Source organism: Chroicocephalus ridibundus, chromosome 2, assembly GCF_963924245.1.
Source record: "Chroicocephalus ridibundus chromosome 2, bChrRid1.1, whole genome shotgun sequence".
In the NCBI taxonomy this organism is placed as follows: domain Eukaryota; kingdom Metazoa; phylum Chordata; class Aves; order Charadriiformes; family Laridae; genus Chroicocephalus; species Chroicocephalus ridibundus.
This window is the reverse complement of record NC_086285.1, coordinates 142,051,412-142,068,708: the sequence shown is the minus strand read 5'-3', so window position 1 is coordinate 142,068,708 and position 17,297 is coordinate 142,051,412. Positions and strand designations below refer to the sequence as shown.

The 17,297-nt window shown below is 39.1% G+C and overlaps 1 protein-coding gene across 2 annotated transcripts in view; it reads right to left on the bottom strand.

Annotated features, from left to right (window-relative positions):
* SLC26A7 (solute carrier family 26 member 7) overlaps nt 1-17,297 on the bottom strand; it is a 74,483-nt gene that overhangs the window by 18,079 nt on the left and 39,107 nt on the right. For both annotated transcript variants that reach the window (XM_063327177.1, XM_063327178.1), the window contains exons 7-11: nt 14,951-15,098; nt 12,699-12,812; nt 9,583-9,660; nt 8,007-8,102; nt 909-1,015 (exon numbers count right to left, since the gene is read on the bottom strand). In XM_063327177.1, the coding sequence (XP_063183247.1) occupies nt 909-1,015; nt 8,007-8,102; nt 9,583-9,660; nt 12,699-12,812; nt 14,951-15,098 (543 nt within the window). The remainder of the gene's footprint in view (nt 1-908; nt 1,016-8,006; nt 8,103-9,582; nt 9,661-12,698; nt 12,813-14,950; nt 15,099-17,297) is intronic.

The window sequence follows — 17,297 nt, the reverse complement described above, 5'->3', positions numbered from 1 at the left end:
TACCAGAAAGGTACTGACGGATTCAAGCAGAAACCATCTTCCATAATTTGTAATTGCCTTGCAATTTTGAGCTGCTTTTATGCCAGTTCTGCAACTTATTCTATGAGAACAGAGCTATGCCCAAATGGGCAACACCATTAACTTTAACAAGCATTAAATCAAGCTGTCTATAACGTGCTTAATTTCAGTGGGATTCGATGTTCGTGCAAACAGAACTTGCTTGTAAGCAGCAAGTCATTGGCAGGAGCCGGGAACTACGGATTAACTTTGTAGCACAAAAAGATCTAGAACCTCAACTGCTATTTTCCTTTACCTACGATCCAAAGTAGCAACTGTAACGTATGAAAAAAAGAATATATTAGCTCTAGTTTCTTTGTCCTGGCTTTTTTAATTCATACATCAAATTTATAACGCACTTTTCACTAGATATTGTAATAGTTGTGCAGTTATGTTTCATGAATACATATTAGAAGTGCAAACGGCAACCATCAGCTCCGGTGCAACAGGGTATCTAGGAGTTTATAAAGCACTTAGTAACTAAAGGTTGCCAGATGGACTTTCTCCTTAAGGAGCAAATAAGTATCTAACAGAAAAAAAAATAATAAAAAATTTGATCTTTCTGTTGATCTTGTGCTAACTTCGTCTAATGAGTCATGGAGATGTGTAATACTAAGAGAAATCACAAAATAAATTAATAGTATGAAATGTTTTGGAGATCCTTAGCCACCAATAAAAGCAAAGGTTTGACTTTTCCTTTTGATTTGTCTTATCTTGTAATCTTCTGCAACTTAAAACCTGAAGTTTCATTGTGAAATATAGCGTACCATATGTCTGCTCTGACAGTGAAGCAATGTGCCAGAAAGAAGACATAACAACGTACTAGACCATTTCCATAAATTATTTCTCACCTGGGAAAGCGGAAAATCACAATTACTATAGTGCAGACAACGCCATACAACAGTCCCACGTTAGCAGCAAAGCATATTGTAAACACGTAGGTACTAATCCATATGCTCTTTAAGGAGGGAAACAGAAAGAGGTGATTAGTTTTAATTTTTGTAACAATGTACATTCTACAAATCAGAAACAGAGATTTTAAAAATTAAGGTAGTTTCTCAGAGGTGAACTTTCAAATCTTTGAACTGGCAAATATCAAAGACTGATTTAATGATTAAAATAATGTCTGCCCATGGGAGAACAGATATGACACAGCACTACTCATCCCAATGCTCACAGAGGTTCTTTTCAGAGTTTCTTAAAATAGCATATGTAGCTGCGCTAACAGCACAATTCAGAATGAACTCAGTGGTTTTCTAAAACCTATATTTTATGTTTCACTTTGTAAGTTTTTGTCACCTTCTTCATTGCACACATTTAAAATCTTCCTTTCTTTTTACACAATGAAGTACCCTAAAGGTCACAGACAGAGAGCTCTTCTCCCACTAATTGTATAAGTGGGAACTACAATATGCAAGGAGGTTAATTAAAAGTGGCATTTATCAGAGTACAGCTGACTAAACCAACTCTCTAACAAATAAAAATTATTGGGAAAGGAATTTCTTCACAGGGAAATGGTAAGACTTCAGATTACTTCCACATCTTTCAATATTTGATTAATAAAATTTTTCTAAAATTTAAATAAAATTTTCTAAACAGAAATGTTCACATATATTTCCATACTGCAACGATGTGTTTGGCTGAGAGATATCCAGATTTTACAATTAAAAGGAGAAAAGTACAAATGACTGAGATTTCTTATATCAACCTAATGTCAGCACATATTTCTTTCCTCAAGAGAGCCTTAAGCAAAGATGTCGCTTAATCTTTACATAAAGAGTGTTAAAGAAGAATGGAAAGTATTTTCACTCCTCTGGATATATTGATCTCCACAGGTGCCTGTTTCAACAATTATAGTGCTTCTTGTTAATGTTTGCAGAGGAACAGATCGCATTACAATGGCACAATCAGTGTTAAAATTGTCCTTTCTAATGCTTTCACTTAGCTCAGGAAAGCCAGAGACAATAGAATACTTTCAGCCTAACCACAGGAATTTTGCTCAAGCAGATTTCAGAACTGTTATTTTATGAATTATAAAATGTAAGTCATACTGTACTAATTTGTGCTTCATAGAGGATGGATACAGGACTCTACTGAGAAACCTTTTCCTCCTTCATCTTCAAAATTAATTTAAACTACTGCAAAAGGTTCTGCAGTCTCTTCAACAGCTTGGCTGTTGAGTAAAGAGGTACTTCATTCTTTGACACAGCACTCAACCTCCAGTTATATTTTATGACATCCTATAAAAATTGTGCAATACATACTTGCAAAGAGTACCTTTAAGAGCAACAAACATTGAGTTCTGATTAATCAGGGAGAAAGTAATTCTAAGATTAACAAATACAATATATATTTATGAAGATGTTCGCTGGACATGAAAGTGTTAACAGAAGTAATACAAACCTGAAATTCAGGTGGGATCAAGAATTAGCCCATCCTGATAAGGCTGAACCCTTGACAATGCCTGAGATCAGGAATCCACTTCAGCTGCAGACCTCAGCCTCATCTAACTAAATCCCTGCTGCAAGACCTGCAAAATTTTTCTGTCTTGGAAGAAAACAGAAAGCACGAAAACCCAATACGAAGTCTACATAGGAAGAATCAAAGCCAAAAATGTTTAAGTACTGATGAGTACTAAGCAGCTTAGTATCTCACATCTTAACCGTAACCAGAGACTGCCATTGTTGTAGAGGATGAGCCAAAACAACCATATTCTCATCTGTCAATCACCCTTTCAGTGCTTTGTGTTGGCCTGGAGTCAATATTTTTTTAGGTAGAGTAGCATCGAACTTGTAGAAAGAAGTAATGTTGATCTGATAGACATTTTTTTAATTCATGGGTTGTCACAAGGTTCAACAAAGAAGTCATAGAAATATCAAAGTTTTCTTTGGCAACTTACTTCAAGATGGTTATTGTGTGTTCTGTGATTCCAGGACAGATAGAATTTAACCATTCTTCAAATCTTAGCAATTATGTATTATAGGCACATATTATTCTCAAAAATTAAAACAAAATCCAACTTCTAAATATGCTTGTATTGTATTAATTAAAAAAAATCTAAAGAGGGAGAAAAGAAACAAGTAGGAGATACGGATTTATGTTGAATTCCGCATATATCAGAAAGTATTAGAAGCATTGAGAGGTGCTATCACTGTATATATATATGCTGCCTCCGAAACTTTGTGGACAGTGTGTTTCCACATAGAACTTTTCATTTCATAAGGCCTACCCATCTACCACTGAGGGGAGTGAGAAATGGGAACTTGGTGGGGGAAAAAAAAGTGCATATAAATAGGTGAAGTGGGAGAATACTCTTTGCACCAATGGCTAAACAATGCAATGCTAGAGATACTGTGATACTAAATGTTTCTGTACCGCTTTGAAACCAGAGTATAAGCTTCCCTTTTTGTTGCAAACTGAGGAGATGATCAGCTATAGCCTGTATGGGGAGGGTTCATTTCACTTGACATCAGCTGTCCACTGCACAGGTGTCTACAGCTGGATGAGCTGTCTAGATTCCCACCATTATCAACAGAGACCTGGTTATGGGATTTAGGGAAATTTAGGATGCATTTCACTTGACTCCTATTTGATTATGCTGCTGCCTACTACAGGAAGACAAGAATCGTACCCTAACATGACTTGACTGACCAGCTCTGTGCTGCCTATAACACGAGGCTGTGACGACTTGTTGAGATACAGAGGTCTTTGCTGCAGTTGTCAGCACACAGCCAGAAGAATCCTACTAAACTCCTGATCATTCAGGGGGTGCCTTGGCAGAGAAGATGCTGGAGGCCAGGAGGAGGCTCTCGCTCCATGGAGGCTGCTCCCCATGCTCCCACGTCCTTCTGCAGACAAATGACTGATGCATGCACATGTCCTCAGGGCACCCTTCATCAGAACTTACAATTCATGTGCTGAAGTGAAGACCACCACAGCCATAAAACAAGAACCGCTTAATAGTAAAGTGGTATGGTAGTTCTTTAATATAATTTTTCACAAGCATTCCATACACAATGATTGAAAAGGTATTTGTTCACACAGACTGCCCCGGAGACAGATGGACTGATATAAATATTATTCTTAAAAAAGAATTTATATAGCAATCATGTTTTCGATGGATTAAGCATTTGCAAATTCCTTCCCACCCCACTGAGACTAACTACAGCAAAACTAATTTAACTTAGGGTAGCATATTCACTAATACGAGAAGGATAGAAAATCTCCCTAGGATGTCACAAACTGGAAGCATTCATGTAAAATTATTATCATAGAAGAGATGGCTTCCTAGTCTTTGGAAAACTGTTTATATAACAAAGCCCTCAGCTTTGAATCAGGGCCCCTATGTGACGAATATCTGACCAAATCTAAAAGTTCATCTCCCTCTTGAGGATATGTCAAAAAGTCCTAAAAACATGTGAAATTGCACCAGTGAGGTCCAAAATTCCATGGAAGACCCTCCCTGGGTTCCTTACTCCAGTCTATTTTGACAAAATAGATTGACAGGATGGTGGGCCCCTGTCTTAGAACCTCCAACCAGCAAGATCTTGGAGGACATTTGCCAAAAGTGAGACCCTTCTTGTTGGATCTACTTTAATTGCTGAATTGGTAGCATTCCTTAATCCTTATATATTAGTATATGTGCATACACATACAAGTCAAACATCCATAACTACCTCTCCCATCACGACATCATGCAGGGAATGCCTAATTTTTACCATAAATTGTTGCCATTCTTTCTGCTCTACTCGTCAGGCATACAATGCAACTCTGCCTCAGCTATAGTGGTTTCCTGGCAAAGTCATTTGTACAATTTTAACATTTTTTCTCTTTAAATGCCATAGTATTTCTCTGTTAAACACCCCAAACCCCTGTTATATAATTAACTCATGCAAATAATCCTTATTCTATTGTCATTTTTCATTTAGAGGGTCACCTTTTGAAATCTTTTTCCCCATCTATTGTCACTTTCAAGTACAACTGTTAACAGCAAAAAGAACATGTTTTTTCAGCAGTCCGTTACCAGGCAGTAGTCTTTGCCTAGTACAGATGGTTGCAGCTCATCTGTAATGCTCAGTCTTAAAAACAAGAGTTAGCAAGAACTTCACTGGCCTTTTTGTTGATACTAGGAAAGTGTGCTGTCAAGCTGGAGAATAAAAAAGGGAAGTTAGTCAAGAAGTAGGCCTGGATAAGAAATTAGCCTCGCAGGAGGGATAGGAAATCCTGTTGATCTAAGGACCTGAAAAGTGAGATACACTTACAGAAGAATTCCAGATCAACTTCTTGGCATTTCCCCCGAAATAGGCAAAAATTAAAGATGAATCATTCTTGGGTTAACGTACAAAACACACAAAACACAGGAATCAATACCTTGTAAACAGCCAAAAGATGAGGACAGCAGAGGAAGGACAAATACTGCTATGCAGAGAGTTATGTATTTAACATATACAGTGGAATAGGGCAATTATTGAGCTGAAATTATTGAAGTCATCTAGGAAGGCGTAGGGACTGACAGAAGTCAGTCAGAAGTTCGTGAGAGCTGTGAATGGCAGGTAAGGGCAATGGGGTTCTAGCTGGAAAGAAATTGAACGGCATTTGAGAGGTGGGATGTAAAAACAAGAAATTCCTCAGGGCTGACAAAAAACAAGTTGAAAGGAAACTGAAGCAAAAAAAATGTAATAATATTCAGCTGATAATATTTAGCATTAGCTACTTAGGTCTGTCAGCCTATCTGCTCCTGTGAACTCAGCTGCTCCTAAACATTAAATCTGCAAGAAAAAGCAATCCATGGCTGAAAGGAGAGATTTCATAGACTCACAGAATACCCTGAGTTGGACGGGACCCATAAACTAGGCAAAGTTCAACTCCTGAGCCGTACCTTTCAATCTGTACCTTTTACATTTAACGGGATTATATTTTATAAAGAACCAATCAACAAATAAATATTACTTATCCTTTTTGTGTTCAATAAGAAGCTTAAAGAAGTGCAAAAGAACAAGGTAACAAAAGCCATGATATTCTGTTTCCACGCACTCTCATTTGCCAGACCTATGAGCATAACAAACCTGACTTCTGTGTTACATGACACACGCCCTTCAAAGAATGAGTTCCAGAAAGGACAGCTGCTAATTATTTCCAAATGTTTTGTTAGAGTTTCTATCTTCAAGAAACTTTGGATAACCTGGTTAATGGAACTGATTCATTTCCAATGTGCTGTCAATTGCTGGGGTGAATCTTTTCCAGCCAAAATCAACACCAGTGTAGTTACTCAAATCACTGGGCTTGGTGGGGCTCCTCAGACCAGGCGGCAATGTAAGATCAATGTTTATAGCCTTGCTTTAGATTATGCTATTTAAAGCAAGATGATTTACCCTGTCAGGCTAAGGACTTACAGTGCAACTATTTGAAGACAAATCACTGCTTAAGTATGTTCAGTCAAAAAGATAAATCCAGCAAACTCTCCCCCTCTATAACCTCTCTTAGAAATAATGACAGATGTCAGAGATGTAATAGCTAACTACTCACCCATCCTTTTCTGCCAGAACCACAAAAGGAAAAATCAATCAGCCTAGTCTATCTATGAAGACACATCAAGTTTAGTGAGCTTCCAGAATGTCCAATTGGAAAACTTAACTACTTATTATCTCAATGCACTGATAGAGAAGCTATATCTCTCTCTCATAGCTACCAATTTTCTTAAGTCCACTGTCCCCAAAATAATTCTGGATCCACATCTTTCACCATTTGGGTCTCTGGCAATATGGGTTAAGCTGAAGAACAAATACAGCACAAGTGGTAGAAAATATTTTCATATTTTTTCTGCTTGAGGAACATAAGATTTCATGAAAGATTGAGGTTTTCTTCTGGATGATACAAAAAAAACCAAACCCAAACCCCAAACACTACTCTAGTATTCTGTGATGAAATGTGAAAAATCTCACATAGCCAAACTTGATGTTGTTTACTCAGCTCTGCTTTCCATACGAATATTCTATTAAAAAATATATATACTTATTCAGTTTAGACCATTACTGCTGTAGAATACTAAGTCACCGGTGAGTTCAAGAAAGTCCAGTATTACCTCCAGTAATCAATATCTTCCATCACGAGGAGGAGGATACGGCCAAAATACCTTTCTGAATATTTGTTAACTGAAACTGCATAAACAGAAGTTGCAAAAGCTTTATGGGATGTCAGTATGTATTTATGTAAGTGGTTAGAGGTTTTGGTTCCACTAAGTGGCCAATACATTTAAAAACTCCCTTAGAAGAGAAATCTAGGAGTCTTCCTAAACATGGATCATCTTTAATATTTGCTGGGAATTCTGTGCAAATGTATGTCAGACTATTCAGACTTCGTATTAAACTAGATTTTCGTACTATGTCTCCTTCCATCTATCTGCTTTTTCTGATGTATTCATCCTCTCGTACTGCAGAATCTTTCATTATGATCAAACAATATATATTCTGTTTGCAAAATCTGAAAGTGCTGTAGCAGTTTACCTGCAGCACCCTCGGACATGTATGTTTCCGCATCTCTAGTGTTTCCAGTTCTGTTTGTCCTGTATGGTCATTCCACATCCCCAGAGGACAAAGGTACCAGGATCTCTTCAATAATACTACAGTAGCAAAAGTATGCTGACCAGCTAGGGAAGGCATACAGAATCAGCCATGCAGCTGCTCAGATTAACCTGATCTGTCTGTATACACATATTTAGAATTAAGTTAGGTTTAATTCTTTATCATTTGCTATAATTCCTTTTTTTTTTAATACAATTGACATTACAAATGCTGTTATTCAGGGACCAAAAATAAACTGATAGTACACAAAAACCCTAATAATAATGGCTTGCACTTTTATTTTCCAGGGCCACAGAACTATTTGAGTTTACTTAGCAGGTATTTGTTAAAGGGTCTCAGGAAAACCTCCTTAGATTCTGTTTCACTTACCCAGTCTATTTTATCCATATTCCAATATTTTTTTAAGTCACGGAACTGCATTAGCATCCCCTTCAAGCCTACAATGATAATGCTTGCTAGCACACACTGTGAAGAAATAAAAAGCAAAAATCATTTACAGAACTGATAGTTAAAACAAATGCTCTTTCTTCAATTTAGCAGTCAGTATGATAATTAAATGATCAAAAACCTGAAGTTAGTGTTTCAAAAAATGGAATAAGCACCGGTGTCCTTGTGGCACAAATGTAACAGTGTCAAACCCAATTTTTCTTTTCTGAAGGCAGTTTATAGGCCACTTGCTTGTGAGAAAATGACAGAAACTTCAGGATGTCCCAAGACTCTCCATACATCACCAGGCCAATGACGTTCTTCCATAGTCTGGGGGACTGAGAAGCAAATCAGCACTCAACCTCTACATAGTGAGTGAAGAATTTTAATTCCCCTTCTTTATTACCTAGAGAAGGCCTCCAGAGCAAAAAAATTACTAACTTTGAGGCAAACAAAATAATTTATTTTTCTCCAAATCGGAAAGGGGGATGGGAGGGATGGAGAAATCATCTGGAGCCATAAAGGAGGGAGTACAGAGCAATGGACTTGCAGTACGTGGGTGGGGAGGGCTGAAAAAGCATAGTAGAAAAGAAAAAACATATCAAGAAAGCAACATATGAAAAGGGCTGTTTTTAAAAATCTAGCAGAAAAAAGCCTAGAGGAAAACAGTCAAAATTTACATATAACCTATACAAAAAAATGCAGGGAGGACAGCAGTATAGTAAGAAAAAAGACATATTGTGCATCCCCCTTCAAGAGTCCTTACTCTGCATGGTTAAAATAAGCTATAAAAGGATCTGTGTTTGAAAAGTGAGAACCTTCATGTGACACTGTAAACAATAGCATGAAGTAAATTTAAAATACAGTTGAGCTAAAATTTCATATACAAAGATGGCAGAATTATGGTTAATTTGGGAGCTGTACTTTGCATCTTTGGCATGCCTCTGGCAAAAATTAACTATTAATTTGTAATACCAAAAGATAGAAATAGCTTATGTGAAAACACACCAGGTTGCTTTACAGAGTCTTAGTGTAGAAGATGTATTCCATGACAGAGATATAAGAATGTCTCATAATCTTTCTGTAATTAAGCTTAGATCAATATCCATAATCATTTGTGTCAAATTTATATGAAAAGCAAAGTCATACGTCATACACATAAATGGAGAAAAATCGTGGATCTTCATTAATTTCTGCCACTCTTTGCCAATTTACAAGTCCACAGCAATCTGGATGTATGTTTTTCATAAACTACATGCCAAAAGTAAGTAAAAGAGAAATGCTTTATTATATACTTACATGATAGTCTATATGTGCAACTATATATGTGTAAAGTCTACATGAGTTATGTTACCACCTCTGTATTTTATGATTTTGAGACTTGCTCTGCCCTCACTATTCTTTCTCCCACTGAAATTAAATAGAGCTGTTTTAGAGGTAGTGCTGTCTTTCCCTGAAAGAAATTAAGTTGTTAGAAAACATTTGACATAATCTTTAAAAAAGAAGGTAAGTACTGTACCATAGGCAGCCAGTACAGCATAGGTCCAATTGCATAGATCACCACAAGAATTAACACACAAGAGACAAGGCAAGCCACCTAAAACAAATAAAGAAGAAAAGCAGATCATTCAGTCTAACAACAACAACAACAACAACAAAAAGTGTGAAAAGGACTAATTATTAAATATTGTAGACAAAGTCAAGAATGGGCTGTTGAATATCCTGCCTATTAATGTATCTGTGGATTGCAGATGCATATAATTTCCGTTTTAATCTCTGAAATTCATTGGCTTGTTTCCTTCAGCCAACTACAGTGAAAACATAGTAAGACATCTCTGTATCTGCTCTTGACCCTGTTGTCAGCACACAGACAGAGACCACAGCAGCACTTACACGCTCGGTTATTAAGCGCAGCCTGTGTGTGCAGTATCTCACCCCAGAAGTTTCACAGCACCCACTGTCATTCTGTGATATATTTAGGGCCCTGCACCCTATGTTGCACCAAATCACAGAACTGCCATAGCCCTGAGCAAAACTTACATATGGAAAATTCTGGGTTTTTTGCACAAGAGAAGATTTTTAACTTCTTTTACTGGGATCATCACTAAATCACTATTGTGTCAAGTCAGAAACCACCAATGATTTCATGTTAATATCAGTGGAATTTACTTTAGAAACTGTAGGAACAATTTTAAAATATATGTTAAAAATTATAATGAATACAGTTGACATGGATCCAGACAAATATACAGTCCAAGAATGATATGTTTCTTCACAGTATTATATGGTATTAATCTGATGGAAAACTACAGTAAAATTGCAGTGTCCTACTCCACTCTGACTGCTCACAAAGTAGAGTACTTCTGGTCTCATTAAGATACAGCCCAGATTCACAGAAGGTTTTTGACGATAAGTAGACAGATGCTCACTTTATTTTTATATTGATAATATGTTTCTTTACTGAAATAATTAGGTTTCATTTTAAGAGACAAGTTGTTAAAAACAAAACCAGACAAGTTGTTAAAACACTAGAAAATTAAAGCCATGGTGTACTTAAAAATACCGTCAAGAAGGATAGACAGAGTGTTTACAGAAAAAGGGACACAAAATCTGCTGGTAAAGTCACAAGGAACTTTTCCCTCTTTCCGCCTTCCTAAAAAGCAAAAAAAAAAAAAAGTTGATTCTATTTGAAGGACACTTCTAGCCCACGATGCAGTCCCTCACTTCTGTTTTCTCCCAGGAAAAGGTATCACTGAAGAATTAAAGACATCCCAGAATCCCAGGTAGAGACGTTGGAGAAAAAAAGGGCTGCTCTGAGTCCCTGAAAGGCTCTTCACATTTCTTTCATGACGTACATCACATTAAACTGACTTCTCTCCACGTAGTCAAAGCAACCCCTCACTCTTCTTTTTGCCTATGACCTGACCAACACTTATCAGTGATGTTCTTCTCATCTCTTCATTCTGCCTATACAGCCCCAAAAGTAGAGGCTTGGGCAGACATGCTGCTTTTCAAAAAGAAGGCAGGAGAGAGATTTTTATGTTTATTAAAGTATTTTCATAGTGCCAATGCATGGCCACACTCTAACTTTTGGATGCACGTTCTGCTATACTGTGAAACTGGTGGATAAAACCAAGCAGACACTTGTTATTTTTACCATGTACTTCCTACCTTGACATCAAACTCAGTTGGTTTCTGTTTCCATTTCTTATATCAAATAAACTTCTATCGGGGCCTTTGCCTACATGTATCAGAGCCACAGTGCTCAAATACCCTATATGCTTTCAGGTTAAACTAAAACTTCCTTGGAAAAGGCACGATGGAGTACAACTGCAAATTTTACAGACAATATGTGAACAGGTAACAGCAGAGGATGTCTGTGAGGATGTGGGCACATGGTATGACATTGAATCCAACCCAAAGATGTGAAATAGCTAATAGCAAAGTGGTAGCTAAACTATTTGCATATAAATTCTTTCAAAGATTATTATTGGATAAATTATTCATATGATTAATCGAGTTCAGAGTACCGTCTAGGCTAATTAGCAAGTAATTAACACCCAGAGTTTTGAAATAAAGCCCTGTATCATTTCTAAGTATTGTGGTATCTGCATGAGAAATAATTGCAGGACATGGTGAAGAAGAAACAGCACCTACAGACTGTTGGTTAGCCTCATCAGTTGTACCTCGTTACCCTTCCCTTTGTAATTAATGACCTTTACACAGGCAAGAACAGCTATAAAAAGACAACAGCAACAAACTCCGAAGGACATAACATTTATATGGCAGGATGCCACCAAGGGACCCTTGCATTTCAGAGGAAGGAGGGAGAGACAGCACTTAGGGGGCTGCCCCAGGGGTGTCCCGGCTGCAGTGTCCCACACCCAAAGGTGAGAGATGAGCAGTTTGCCACTTCTCTTGTTCATGGGCATGGTTAGGACAGGTGACAGCCTTACAGGGTCACAACTATCAATTTCATCAATTGCAGTTCCCTCTTTTCTGAGCTACTGCAATAAGAGCTTGTGCGTTTAATTTCCAACAGTAGGAAATAGCCCAAGAAGTCCTCAAAAACCAGACTGTCATCTCTGTGGGCTCAATGTATACTGAGGAACTGGACAAGTACATCACGTCACAAGGCAGAAGCTAGAGATTACGTGGGGTTTTTTTTAACAAACCTGCTCTTAAGGTTACTTTCACTTTATTTTGCAAATAAGGTAGAAGCACTAAATTAAATCTGTTTTTTTTCCTAAACCTTTAGCTTAACCTAAATCCATTAAACACCATCAGAGGGCACTTTTGTTACAGTGCTGGCAAATTCACATAAAACTGAAATGACTTGTGTGTGGTTTCCTGCAGTCTGAAAACACAACTCCTAACCTCCTTACCGCCATAGACTTCGGAGTCTATACTGAATTAATCAGGTAAAAATGAATAAGTGGAACCATCATCTTTTCTAGTAAGACAGTTGCTGATCAGCTGCAATTCCATGAAGATTGTTAAAAATGACAGGGCAGAGTCATTTTCCAGGACAGAGGAAAAGGGAGAATAGGGAAATACAATGGATAAATCAGTACAAGTTCCAGTGAGCAGTATCAGAGCCTTAATTCTCCTACATATTTCACTCCAACCCATTACCTGTGTTTTGGCGCCCGTACTGTATAAAAGTGCCGTCCGTCCCATCGCTGCAGCACTTGGTATGCAAAAGAAAAATGAAGGAATCACGTTGCTGAGACCATGAGCCAAAAATTCCTGCAAAGTCATTAAATAGAATATGGTTTTTTCCCATTGTTTTGTCATTTCAATGCTTCTTGCCAACAAAGGAGTAAATATTAGGCATGTAAATATTAGCAATGACAAAGGAGGGCCATATTTTTGAGGGGAAAAAATCACATATGCACATGATAAAACATCTCCCAACATAATATACCTTCTCACAATTCAGAGTTAATTTGAATGACAGAGCTGCTGAACCAGGTTCATCAAAAGCAGGAGGTGCTTTTTGTTCACAGAATAAATGGTATTGCTAGGTTCTGAGGACGAAATTCATCCAAAATATTTATGTCTTGATCCACATCTGCTTTTTAACAGGCCAGATTCTCAAGTAGTGGGATCTGGACAGTGTCCAGGTTGTTTCTGGCTTATGATTCTATTGGAAAAAGGCAGCCACTGATTTTTATTCTTTTAGAGCACGCCTTAGTGAAAGTGAAGTATGGTAGCAATACTATCTGCATGCTGTCTTTCATTACAAATATATCTGGTGTTTAGTCACAGTCAAAATGCAGACATGTCTGAAAAAAAGATTTATAGAAGAAGAAGCGGGGAAGCCACCTTGTATCTGCAGCCTGAGCTGCACAGTTCTAAGAAAGCACCCCAAGCCAAGCCCAACTTGGCTACCCAGCATCGGTCTTCTTCCCCAGACTATAAGGAGCCCATTCATCTCCTGAGGGCAATGTGTAAGAAAAGACCTCAATACTGCTAGAAGTGCTCAGGATACGAATGGTATTGCATCCAGCCAGGACAACATCTGACCATAAGTTTGTCTTCACAGCACAGGACAGAACCATCTCAAAGCTCCCCAGACAGCCTTGCACACCCACATGCCACCATGCAGAGCCCTATGCCTGGACCCTGAATTCAATAAAACTACACCACCCTGCTGCCGTTGTAGCTTCTGTTCTCATGGAGGTTTTGCTCTTTTTCTCCACGATTTGATGCACATATGCACATAGTTTCCAACAACTCAGTAATTAAGCTGTGGAAGCTGCAAGTTTTCCAGAGGTGCAGAAAGACGTGCAGGTTGCTGCGCTCTGTTTAGTGCTCTTGAGACAGAACAGTATATTGCCCTGAAGCCCGACTTTTATTAAGCTCAAAGCATTTTTCGGCTGCCCCCTGCAAGACAGGGCTCTCAAGCATCAACAGAAATTCATGGCACAATATATTCATTCTGAAAAAATTTTGAGAGACCTGAGTAGACACAAACATTCCCACCATATTTTCCAATGAAACAGAGCGGCAAAAGACATGCACTGATGTAGCAAGACTGACCCGTCTAGAGAGGGTTTTCAAATAGACCTCCAGCTGCAAAACCAACCGTTCTTCATTCAACCTTAAGTCATTTATCCCAGACCACTTAGAAGAAAGGTTGAGGCAGCATTTTCATCACACTATTGCCAGTTATCTACAATGGAGTGTTTCTTCCCACAGTGCTTGAATATTTCCAATATTCAAGTCTCCGCATATTTCCAGTTGGCTTGGAGTTACCCCTCTGCCACGACCAGCAACAGGGTAGCTGAGACAGAAAACATCCTGCTCATATTTAAGCTTGCCCACTGTAAAGTGGAACTCTGCACAGAAAGATCCCATGGCTGCAAGTTTGGCAGCACTGTCTGAAACCACTCTTCTTCTTTTATACAAATAAACCTTTATTTCAGATGAGACTTGTACTTTGCATAAGCTTCATTTTATAATATCAGCTATATCCTGGGGCTATAAGTACCTGGTTTATTTTTAAAACTGCTTTGTTTCTTTAATCAGTGGCTGATTTAACATCTTATCTGGTCTTCAAGAGCTCAGCTGGCAGAGGAGAAGTTGTCTTGTGTTAAAATAACTGAAAAAAAACATTAACGCCGAAATGGGCTGCTGGCTGCACCAAATGCGGTATTATGAGATTATCCTGGAGAATGCATTTCCCCAAAAGGAGCAGCTCAACCAGCTAGGGTGTTCTGCAGAGCTGATTTGGACTAGATTTGTGATTTACTGTGGTTACTGGAGGGCCTCAGGATGTCATATGGAGCTCACCCTTTCCTACTGGCCACTCATCTCTAATACATTTCCAGAATGGTGAAGCAATTTCAAGGCTTACTGACAATAAGCAGAAAGAGCTTTACCTGATTATCATCCACAGTGTATTTAAACTTTTGAGCAGAGGCTTTGGCAAGAGCTAGTGATGCTACATAACCAACCAGTGCAACTCCAAAAGCTTCAGTGACTACTTCAGGCAGGACGTTCATGGGTGGTGGTTTTGGTGATGGTAACCTATAAAAAATAAAGACAGTCCTTTTTGCAAAGCCTGGAATATAACCTCAATGCACCTGCAATTCATGAAAATACAAGAGAAACAATCTTTGCATGCACACCTAATTTTTTTAATACTTGTAAGGTGACATTTTTCAATATTTTAGATTAATGAGATCTGTGGGGAACTGCAGGAGAGAATTTATACAGGAAGAGGAAACAGTTTCAGATGGAGTATTCCATTTGTAAACTTAAATTTGCGAAATTATGAAGGGATCCTTATGAATTAGCTCCCCCACCAACAGACAAAATCAACAACCATTCCGTAATTTTGTAATGCACAATAAAATAAACTCTACTGTATATTTTTTTCTTTTTTATAGTTGGCTTTCCTGTGAAGTTTAAACCTTTTGAACAATTTGTCTCTAAATTGGAAAAGCATGGATTTGATGGATGGACCAGTCAGTGGATAAGGAACTGGCTAGATGGCTGCACTCAAAGGGTTGCAGTCAAAGGCTCAATGTCTACATGGAAGCCGGTGACGAGTGGCGTTCCTCAGGGGTCATTACAGGGACCAGTGCTGTTTAACATCTTTGTCGCTGACATGGACAGTGGCATAGAGTGCACCCTCAGCAAGTTTGTTGATGACACCAAGCTGTGTGTCACGGTCAACATGCTGGAGGGAAGGGATGCCATCCAGAGGGACCTTGACAGGCTTGAGAGGTGGGCCTGTACAAACCTCATGAAGTTCAACCAGGCCAAGTGCAAGGTCATGGCAATGACCTTGGGTCATTGCCCCACCCAACTTGGGTCATGGCAACCCCAGGCACAAATACAGGTTGGATGGAGGATGTCTTGAGAGCAGCCCTGAGTAGAAGGACTTGGGGGTACTGGTGGACAAGAAGCTCAACATGAGCAGGCAATGCGTACTTGCAGCCCAGAAAGCCAACCGCATCCTGGGCTGCATCAAAAGAAGCGTGGCCAGCAGGTCAAGGGAGGTGATTCTGCCCCTCTACTCCGCTCTGGTGAGACCCCACCCGGAGTACTGCGTCCAGCTCTGGAGTCCCCAACATAAGAAAGACATGGACCTGTTGGAACAGGTCCAGAGGAGGGACACAAAGATAATCAGAGGGCTGGAGCACCTCTGCTATGAGAGAGCTGGGGTTGTTCAGCCTGGAGAAGAGAAGGCTCCGAGGAGATCTCATAGCGGCCTTCCAGTACCTAAAGGGGGCCTACAGGAAGGATGGGGAGGGACTCTTTATCAGGGAGTGTAGTGATAGGACACGGGGCAATGGCCTCAAATTGAAAGAGGCGAGATTTAGATCGGATATCAGGAAAAAATTCTTTACTGTAAGGGTGGTGAGGCACTGGAACAGGTTGCCCAGGGAAGCTGTCAATGCCCCATCCCTGGAGGTGGAGATGTCCAAGGCCAGGCTGGATGAGGCTTTGAGCAGCCTGGTCTAGCAGGAGGCGTCCCTGCCCATGGTAGGGGGGTTGGAACTAGAAGATTTTTGAGGTCCCTTCCAACCCGAACCATTCTGTGGTTCTGTGATTCTGTGTAATTTTGTATTCTTGTAGGTTTTGGACAGTATGGATGTTTATTCCATGTGATGGAGACCTTCTAATGAGGACTGCCATAAAACACCTCAGTTAAGAACCGAATCACCCCAGATTGTTTCTGTACTCCACAAAAAGGCTTCAGTCTCTCCAGAGCACACATCTCACCACCTGAGAGCCAAACTGCACTCTGAAGGTTTCTAATGCTCTCCACTGACAAGTCAGTTGGTTAGATATTTCAGGTAAGTGCCTAAAAATACACAGGAAAGATCCAGGCTTCTGCTTGTGTTTTTCAACACTGCAGAATCTTCTCCCATGAGGCTGGACAGAAAATGAGCTCCTGATTAAAGCTGCACCAATACAGTTTAGCTGTTCATAACACATATTGGGAGGGCAAACTTGCCCCTGTTTAATCTCAGATACTTAACATGTAATAGCATGCCCTAAATACTTAAAAACAATTTTCTTTCTTGGTCACTTCCCTTATTTTATTTCTATCAGTTCAAGCTGCCACACATGCTGCACTCATGCTGTCCTGGACTTGTACTTTGTGAAATTTAAGGAAACCCTGCAATTTCTGGAAGGGAAACACAACAGCTGTGCTATTCCTTACCAGCCCTTGGAGTCTGAACATTCTCTCTGACATCTGATCTAATTTCTCTT